Here is a 9635-nt window from a genome sequence, read left to right as displayed (position 1 = left end):
AAAAACAAGAAAGGGGAATTTTTTTGCTAGGTACTCCGTTCGTATTCGGAAACCAGACTTTTAATCTGGCTCATAATCAATAGAACTGATCCTTGCACTCGTACAAATCGATTGGCGAACGCGAAGGTTTGACCTCCAGGGGCGGACTGGGTACTTAAGGGCCAGGTGGAATTGCATAGGTTACGGGCCATTAAAGTATTAGTGTAGTAATGAAGGTGGCGGGGGGGGGGGGGGGTTCATGCTACGACAAAAAATGATAAATTCATTGTAAAACACTTCAATTAAAACATTTAACAACCTAACATCAACCCCAATTAGAGAAACGTGTTAATAATTTTGAGCCCCGAAAAAAAAATGTCTCAGATCGACCCGGAAAAAGAATTTTCTTATAGAATGTGGCCTGTAGAATCCATAATTTCAAACAGTTCCAAGATTGAACTATTAGTTCAAAAGTTACAGCCCTTTGAATTTTCTTTCGAAATTGGTTTCTAGTCTATAACTTTTGATTGAGAAGTCTGATCGAAAAAGTACGAATTGTTTTGGATTCTACGCACCAAAATTAATAAGAAAAAGTGTTTTCCCGAGAAATTTTGGTGCAGTCGATTTTTGGTAAAAAAGGAAGGTTATACACTGCCTTTTTTTGAGGCTCGAAAAAAAAATTGTCTCAGATCGACCCGGAAAAAAATTTTCTTATAGAATGTGGCCTGTAGAATCCATAATTTCAAACAGTTCCAAGATTGGGCTACTAGTTCAAAAGTTACAGCCCTTTGAATTTTTTTCGAAATTGGTTTCTAGTCTATAACTTTTGATTGAGAAGTCTGATCGAAAAAGTACGAATTGATTTGGATTCTACGCACCCAAATTAATAAGAAAAAGTGTTTTCCCGAGAAATTTTGGTGTAGTCGATTTTGGTAAAAAAGGAAGGTAATACACTGCCTTTTTTTGAGCCCCGAAGAAAAAATTGTCTCAGATCGACCCGGAAAAAAGTTTTCTTATAGAAAATTACCATACAGTTTTTTTTAAATTGCAGCTGATAATTAAAAGTAACAAAATATACAATCCACACGAGGTGCGTCGCCTATCATTGTATTTCAGCACTTTCATGCTACGACAAAAAATGATAAATTCATTGTAAAACACTTCAATTAAAACAGAATTTTTTAACAACCTAACATCAACCCCAATTAGAGAAACGTGTTAATAATTTATTAATAGTGCAAGAAACTAAATACAGCACATACTTATAAATTTCCAACGTGCCATTATGATCTACAGGCCAGGTGGCAACCGCCACCCGCCCCCCCGGGCCAGTCCGCCCCTGTTGACCTCGCTCTCTCGTTCCATTCTCGAGTTAGACGAGGAACAGACCGACAGACAGACGGACAAAACCATCACATAAAAAAACTGAAAAAGCAGCAATTAGTTGTCGTCGACCTCACATCATGTAGCCCCGTATCTAAAGTTGTTAATTACACAGCGCCGTAGACATACATCCATGCCTTTCTACAATCGTTCTTTTAAGGACCCTCATCTCATTTGCTGCCAGCCAGCTAGCCTGCCAAAGTTAATGGAAAGCTATAAATAAATTTGTAAAAATGCGCTAAAAAATGTTAAGCGTATAATGCTGCTTTTGATTGATCTCTTTTCATAGCAGTGGATGTGGATCGCATTAATATTTCCCACAATCGTTTGTGAATAAAGAGTATACCTAATTAAGAAATATCACTAATTGTATTTACAGGTTTAGAAAAACAAACTATTCTAATTTTAGTTAATTTCGTAGCGATTATTAAGAAGGTTATCTGTTGCGGTCTATATTTGTGTCTCGTGAATATACTTATAGCTACACCTACTACACAATACTATTTAGTAATAAATAAAAATACTATTATAAGTATGGTAAGTATGTGCACTTGAAATTCCCCAGCTCTCTGTTAACACAAACGTAAATTTCGTTTGCTCAGCATTCCCCATGTTTTAGCACGAATGTTAGTGAATGCAAACGTCGTCCGGCGACGACGACGACGACGACAACGACGACTGCGTAAAGCGCTTCTCCTGGGTTTGGAATGATATTATTATCGTAACCTACAAAAGTAGAAAATGTGTTTTACGTACGTAGCTATTGTTTATTTTTCATTTATCTAAATACGAAATGGGAAGTTATCCAAATCCACACAATTTGAGTGAGTATAGCCATTCAATTATCTAACTGACGTATGCGTTTTTTTTTAAAGTATTATAATGCATCGTTTGCAGATTACTCGCAAAGTGGTTATCAACCTGGATATCCCCCGGAATATGGGATGCCTCAAGGCTATCCAGGTGGTCACGGACCTCCACCCGCGGGGTACGGCCCGCCAAGTGGATACCCACCACCCGCTTCTCAATTTGGACCCCCTCCAGTAGGGTATCCGCCACCTTCCGGACCGTACGGACCCGCTCCACCAATTATGAATCAGCCAATGAGCCAAGGTGGCGGACCTGGAGGTATTTAAATGTGCTAATTAGGAAGAGTACAAATACAATACCTACGTGGTTAAAGATTATTTACGTAACTTATTGTTATGCTAACTATCGTCACGGCAGCGGACGTTGTGTCATAAAAACTTGTCTGTTGAATTCGGGTCACGAAATATGAGAATCTAGCAATTTGCTATGAACTTTGAAAACTGCCTTGTCCTCTGTCTAGTTTCTTGCCTATAGAGTCGATGGGATTTTGAAAATTAGAGCACAAAATGACAGAGAGACTGCAATGAAACGCAAAAGTTCGCAATAAATTTGTTAGTGGGCTCTTTACGTAAATTTAGTAACGTAGGGTTAAAGAGTGTTTCTTAACCTGTCCTGGGGGGTTCGCGAGTATGTGTATGGGGGTCCGCCGTCGTATCTATGGACATTTGCAAAAAAGCAGTACCAACCTTCACATTGATACAGTATTTTTAATTTTTATAAAAATGCCCTTTTTTTCAGTACTAAAAGCCTGAAATTTATTCTTTTTTCTTTCTTGAGGGGGTCCTTGAAATTGTTCTTGATTTTCCAGGGGTCCGTGGACTGAAAAAGGTTAAGAAACGCTGACTAAGGTATTTACACAATTAAACAATGCGTATCGGTTCATGGTAGCGTCGTGTTAGGTTCTAAAAGCCAAATTTAAAAAATGTTTAAAATGTTCGCGCGCGTTTTTTGTGAACCAATAAGGGGAGACACTACTGTCATTGTATTGCTGCGTTATGGATACACATAGCATCCGGGCCGCTATTAGGATTCAAACGGAGAACATTTAAATAACTTTCATGCACTTACAGCAATTTTCATAACGTATAAACATTCAAATAATCGAAAATGTCACAATTTCGCTCTTCGGACATTCTTATTCGCAAAAGTTAATACAATTTACCAAAATCAATATTTCTTCAGCACGGATAAAATTTGCAGAAAATTCAATTCTTCCGTACAACAATTCTTCATTATTACTGTACCGAATTAACATTCAGCCAACCCTCAATATTATGGTAACTATTGTCTATCGACAAATAATTGTTTGTCAAACACAGAGTGTTTGAATATTCTTTTCAATTTGTCCATATCAGCAGTGACCACGTACTTACCTCCAACTCGTGAACAGGTTTACTCATTTGCATCGGTGTAACTGCGAGAATACAGCTCATGAAGAGGAGAATAAATTTTATTATCTAGTTGCAGTTGAAAGACCCACTGGGTCTCATATTTTACAATTGTTATTCTTCTTTCTTTCTTTCCATTGTTCTTTTCATTTCATCGCTTCTTTCCAATGCGCCAAATCTTCACGAAGACTCAAACAACTCATAATTGCTTATTTTTCGCTTGTGTGTTTCGGGATTTACTCTTCAACCTCCAGGCATTCCTTCGTTTGCTTATGGTTTCATCGGGAGTTAGGTATTTCTTCACTTTCAAGCATTTTTTATTCAATGCCTCAAGATTATTTTTACTTGTGCGTTTATCTATATATCGATTTCTAGATCCATGCTCGACACAGCTTTTACCTGTGAGATCGCACTGTTTGAGTATGTGTATACTGTATACAGTTTTCTTCCAACCAGATCGGAGTTTTTAGCGCATTTTCCAAAGAAGTGCATTAGTATACGTATCTACGTAAACCTTGAGTAAAAATCAAAAATGATCATATTACGGTATGCTACTATTTTAATGGTTTTCACTGGTTTGTCCAAATACAGATTGCGTATACGTATACTTCGAGAAGTGATTTTTAATAGCTCTTCAAAAAACCAGCTTAGTAGTTAATTTCACATAAGTATATCGACTTTTTATTAATAACAATACGCAAGGATTCCAAAATATCTTTGCCGTTCGGGCTATTACTTGCCGTTCAATTTGTTTTGTAAACTTCCCAATCTTCCATAAGTAGGTACCTATAAGACTATTCAATAATTTCGCTTATAATAATGCTACACATTTTTGGATTAATATGCTTATTTTATTACCAAACACAATGAGTATATTAATAACAACAGATAAAGAAGAGATAACAGGATATGTCGGTTTTTAAGAAGGGATCAAGAGTGTACGATAATAAAGATAATGGCTTTAATGGACTTTAATTTGTAGCTTCAACCAACGCGACGTGACGAGTAGGTACTTGATACTGCGGGTTTAACAACGAAAACGGTAGTGAGAAATTTAATTGTGACAAATAAGTGCATATTATGTTTGAAAATGTCAAACTCTAAAGGAAAACGACATCTGAAAGCCACTCTAAAATCCTTTTTTTGGGCAAAACTGCGCACCCTCTTTTCGTCTCGGAAGTCACTATTAAAGAAAAGTGGATATCATTATTTAATTACGGAAGAGGAGCAAAGGTATACCTAATTCAATCTATTTCAATGCATATAGCTTGCGTAATTAATAAATACGACCTTTTAACCTCTGGCTTAGTGGGGTTTCCCTACAGGATACACCACCTTTTGGAAACATGTTTTGCCGTAAATTAAAATTTAATATATACCTGTACCTATAGTTCAGTAAAATCAACTGTTTCACAAATGCCTTTGTATTGCGATCGACTAAGTATGGCTTACTCTTGTACATACATAGGTGGTTGGATGAGTATGCCGCCCAACGTAACCAACTGCCCTCCAGGATTGGAATACCTTACTACAATTGACCAGCTTCTCGTCCACCAAAAGGTTGAACTGTTAGAAGGTGAAGTTCTACGACTTCGTCGATGTTTCAAAATAGCCATTCTATTTCAGCCTTCACTGGGTTTGAAACTGCCAACAAATATAGCATAAAAAACAGTCTTGGTCAAAAAATATTTTATGCGGTGGAAGACTCAGATTGTCTCACAAGAAATTGCTGTGGTGCTCGAAGACCCTTCGACATGAAGATTCTGGATAATTATCAAAATGAAATCATACATTTAAATCGTCCCCTTAGGTGTGATAGCTGTTGGTTCCCATGTTGCTTACAAGTAATTGGCGCTCTATTAATTTTTTCTTACATTTTAATTTGTTTGTAACAGAGTATAGAGGTTAGTTCGCCTCCAGGTACGCTAGTTGGAACAGTTGAACAGGAATGGAGCATTTGCTGTCCAACTTATGCTATTAAAACCGCAGGGGGAGAAACCGTGCTACGTATCGAAGGACCTTTTTGTACCATGAGTATTTGTGGAGACGTAGAGTTTCAAATTATGTCAGCCAACGGTGGTACGCAAGTGGGTAAAATATCAAAACAGTGGTCAGGTCTTATTAGAGAAATGTTTACGGATGCCGATTACTTTGGAATAACATTTCCAGTGGATTTGGATGTCAGAATGAAGGCCGTGATGCTGGGAGCGTGCTTCTTAATTGTAATGCTCATATCATAACTTGATTTTGTTTTTTACATTCTTCATTCTTCAGGATGCGATGTTCTTCGAGAAAGCGCAAAATAAGGAACAAGATTCACCAGGAATGTTATAAGTTATAACCCGATATTGGTCTTATTCATATTTCGAAGCTTACTATATATTATCGAGCTTGCAGCGGAACTACACAGAGTGTTACGAAGTTCTCACCACCCGGACAATGGAGGCTTAATTCTGAAGAGTGAATAAAAAACTTTTGCAATCAGACAAATACTTTTCAAGACTTAGAAGAACGTTTTATTATTAGTTAGAGTTACTAAATTAAATTAAGAAAGTCATTCTTGATTTCTTTTTTTTTTTGCAACCTTGCATCTGGAAAGGTACTTATTTGTCTGATCGCAAAAGTGTAATAGGGTTTTTCAATTTAATCTCAGAGTTAAACCCCCATCGTCCGTGGGCGCCAGTTTCGTAACACCCTGTATAAATAATGTAAAGCAAATATGTACTTATGAAAAATGAGCTCTTATTGCTATATATTTTACAAATAATATTCATATTTTGCTTATTGAGAGAATATACAATAAAATATTTTGTATGTAACTTTTCTTGCAACTATGATTTTGCACTCCGTACCATAGATTAAAATGAAATTGAATATTTATTGGAATTGTAAGACTAGTATTTTATATTTCTGGGCATAAGTTTAGAATTTTGACAAACAGTCTTAGATCAACGAAAACCTCAAAATGTTAACCTTTTCCAGGAGTCGCCGTCTAGCAGACATTTCGTCTGTTATAACTTGCCTCTACGAATATGCATCAATTTCTTCTTATTAAACACTTTGATTCCGTCAAGAATATAACGTTGCTAATTTTCAATAACTGTTTATTAGAGGTTACGAAACGAAAATTTGCAACACAATTAGGTACCTACCTGTAGGCTCAGGGACATAGATTACAATCTAAATGGTAGTGTAAAGGAAATCGAGAACCAGTAATTTTGAGTAAATGAAGGTATAGAACAAACAGGCCAGCACAAGTACAAGTCCTTTGTGGCATTTCTATGTTAGATAGAAAATAATTTGACCTATTCTCACATATATTGCACGTAAAATTTTAATGCGGATATGTACATAAGTATGTAAGAGCATGTTTTCGACCGCAGGTAAGTACCAAAAAACACCATCAAGCCTAAAAATCACACGTTTGGGGCGGATTATATAAACTTGATTGAACTTCAACTGAAGCATTGTAGGTAGGTACCTATATGTTAAACAAACCGTGATCTTTGGTTAAACCATTGTATATAGTACATATATACAATGGTTAAACTGACGGAATTCAATGGGTTAGATTAAAACTAATCAATTCTGTTGAATTAAAATTAATCAATTCTCTCAGTTCAACTGAAGTCAATGCGATACAATCTGATCGTATTGGGACCAATATTATTTGTCAAGGTAAGATGATTATCAGAGCTGCTGGAGATGTAAATGAAATGCGGCCCTGCATTTTGCGTTCATTTAGATACCCTTTGTTGTCTTTGCGTTTGTCGTAACGGGTCAATAATCACTACAACATCAGCTGATTTTCTAAACTTGTAAATAAAAAAAGTATGTGAGGTATGATCTCAAAATACAAAATTAAAGATGCCTCCTATGTACAACGTGCCAATTATTCCTCAAAATTTAAGAAGAGAAGAAACTGTGGTACAGATAGCTGATGCTCTAAATTATTTATCAGAAACTGCAAATGATGTATTTAATCGAATTAATAAACGAATAGAGTCCAACAACCAACAGTTATCCACTTTAGTAAATAGGATTGAAGATGCGCATTCAAAAGTGTCTACATTAAAAGGGGCGAAAAAAGCTACGCAAGTTTTTTCTAGCAGCAAATATCCCGCTGTTGATGTGCACAGAAATTATAAATCTGTTTTCGGAGACATGGGTAAATTGGAAATAACAAGGTCTAATATAAAATACAAGGATGTTCCGTTTAAAAGTGTGCCTAATGAACCTCTTCAATTATACCATGTGAAATTAAACAATCCAAACTTGCAGGAAGATATTGGAGGGTTAGGTTCTGTTCCTTGTGATGTTAACTCTATCAATGATCTTTTACTGTACAATACTGGAACAAATCCATACAAGAAGTACATTATATCTGATCCTCTACAATCCTCCATTACTACTAAAAAAGAAGACTCCGCAGATACCACTACCGAAATATGTGCAGCTCCACATTCCATATCTGATAGAACCACTTTAACCAGATCCGCTACTGAATCATATTTTTATGCACCTCATTTAGGCGATGTCCCGCGTATTGATGTACCATTAGATCTTCCAGACTTACCAGGCATTGCTAACGATTTACGTTACGTGGATGAGCGTGGTCAAGGTATTGCGCCATCAGTTACAACTACACCTAACATTCCAGACCTTCCACCATTAGTAGAAGTACCACAGGAACCAGAGGAAATTGCAAATAAAGTAGTGCCTCCACCACCACCGCCAGTTGAAATAATTCAACCTCCAGTACCTCCAATTCTTGAGCAAGAAGAGTTGAATTTACCTGCGCCCGAAAGGAATGATAAAGCTGAAACACCTGCCAAATCGGTAAATAACGTGGTAAACCAGCCTATGGCTAACAGTGATAATGCTCATGCAATGCTTATGGAAGCTATTCGTAAAGCTGGAGGATCAAAAAATGCAAATTTGAAAGCAGCAGAACCTAAAAAAGCTGTGGTTGGTACAGATTTAATGGCTGATTTACACGCTAAACTTTCACTCAGAAGAAAAGGCATCTCCGGTTCTAAAAACCAAGAAATACCTCAATTTGACGCCAACTCTACTATGAATAAGGTTTCTGCTATGATTCCTCCACCGCCACCAAAACACGATTATAATGAATCGACCAATACTGAAGACGAAGACTGGGACGAATAATATTTCCTGATATTGTTATATTTATAATACTGTTATGTATTATTGAGTTTATTTTTTCTTGTATCATGTACAGTTTTATATACTTAAAAATATAAATATGCTGTGATATATTCTTGCTGATATGCGTTATTTATTAAGTGTTCAGCATCAAAATTCCTCATGTGGCCATGTCTCCTTATCTGAAACAAAATTTTATATTTTTGATGACATGTCAACTGTAAAAGATTGAGAAAAAGATTATTGCTGATTAGCAATCTATATTCACTGTTAAATATAGGAATATTAAAATGATTTAGTTTCTTGTTAATCCATGCGAATAGCTTAAAAAAAAAGTTTCCTACTTTGCAAGTTTATTAGGTAGCTATTGGGGCATTCTACCATTTTTACTGCTTAGAAAAATGAAAAATTTCCGATTATTCATACTCATCTTGGTTCCATATGGATCATACGTTAATCTTGGAGATTGATGAAGATGAACTATGATTAGGTCGATCCAAATATTCATGCATAAAGGTATCTGTCTTCTTTAGTTCTTCCTACATTCATAACAGATTTACATTGCATTCCAAATGGAGGCAAGCAATCAAGCATGCATTTATTAGCAATTCTATCTTTAAATGAAACTAATTGCTGGGAAGAATCATTGATGCGTTCTTACAAAATTCTATGTGTTCCTCAGAAAGAAAAAAAATTCGCGAACATCTCTATTGCTCATTCATCTTCTCTACTAATTTCATCAAGCACCAAACAAAAACATTCTGATTATCATATCAGTATTCGTTAGAAACTATTCTGTTTTGAAAATTTCTTATCATCAGATATTTGTAACACCTGCACCCTTTGTGA

The 9635-nt window shown here is 36.0% G+C and overlaps 2 protein-coding genes across 3 annotated transcripts; both read left to right on the top strand.

Annotated features, from left to right (window-relative positions):
* Window positions 1-1884: 1884 nt before the first annotated feature.
* On the top strand, window positions 1885-6439 carry LOC116165871 (phospholipid scramblase 1-like). 2 transcript variants are annotated; one of them, XM_031480599.1, is made up of 7 exons: window positions 1885-1899; window positions 1982-2186; window positions 2260-2490; window positions 5089-5196; window positions 5247-5464; window positions 5516-5842; window positions 5895-6439. In XM_031480599.1, the coding sequence occupies exons 2-7, from the start codon at window positions 2156-2158 to the stop codon at window positions 5952-5954; spliced, it is 975 nt and encodes a 324-aa protein (XP_031336459.1). In that variant the 5' UTR covers window positions 1885-1899; window positions 1982-2155; the 3' UTR covers window positions 5955-6439. The 2 variants fall into 2 exon arrangements, with proteins under 2 accessions (XP_031336459.1, XP_031336460.1); XM_031480600.1 differs by lacking the exons at window positions 1885-1899; window positions 1982-2186; window positions 2260-2490 and adding an exon at window positions 4161-4853.
* A 954-nt stretch (window positions 6440-7393) lies between these two features.
* LOC116165278 (WASH complex subunit 1) lies at window positions 7394-8897 on the top strand. The gene has a single exon (XM_031479570.1). The coding sequence runs from the start codon at window positions 7488-7490 to the stop codon at window positions 8787-8789; it is 1302 nt and encodes a 433-aa protein (XP_031335430.1). The 5' UTR covers window positions 7394-7487; the 3' UTR covers window positions 8790-8897.
* Window positions 8898-9635: the final 738 nt, after the last annotated feature.

This window comes from Photinus pyralis, unplaced genomic scaffold, assembly GCF_008802855.1.
Source record: "Photinus pyralis isolate 1611_PpyrPB1 unplaced genomic scaffold, Ppyr1.3 Ppyr1.4_LG3a, whole genome shotgun sequence".
NCBI classification, from domain to species: domain Eukaryota; kingdom Metazoa; phylum Arthropoda; class Insecta; order Coleoptera; family Lampyridae; genus Photinus; species Photinus pyralis.
The sequence above is the reverse complement of the archived record's forward strand: the minus strand, read 5'-3'. Positions and strand labels throughout refer to the sequence as shown.

Coding starts and splice junctions, on each gene's coding strand:
- LOC116165871 (XM_031480599.1), top strand. CDS start 2,156: ATGGGAAGTTATCCAAATCCACACAATTTGA. Junction 2,187..2,259: donor TCCAAATCCACACAATTTGA/GTGAGTATAGCC, acceptor CATCGTTTGCAG/ATTACTCGCAAAGTGGTTAT. Junction 5,197..5,246: donor AAAGGTTGAACTGTTAGAAG/GTGAAGTTCTAC, acceptor ATTCTATTTCAG/CCTTCACTGGGTTTGAAACT.
- LOC116165278 (XM_031479570.1), top strand. CDS start 7,488: ATGCCTCCTATGTACAACGTGCCAATTATTCCTCAAAATTTAAGAAGA.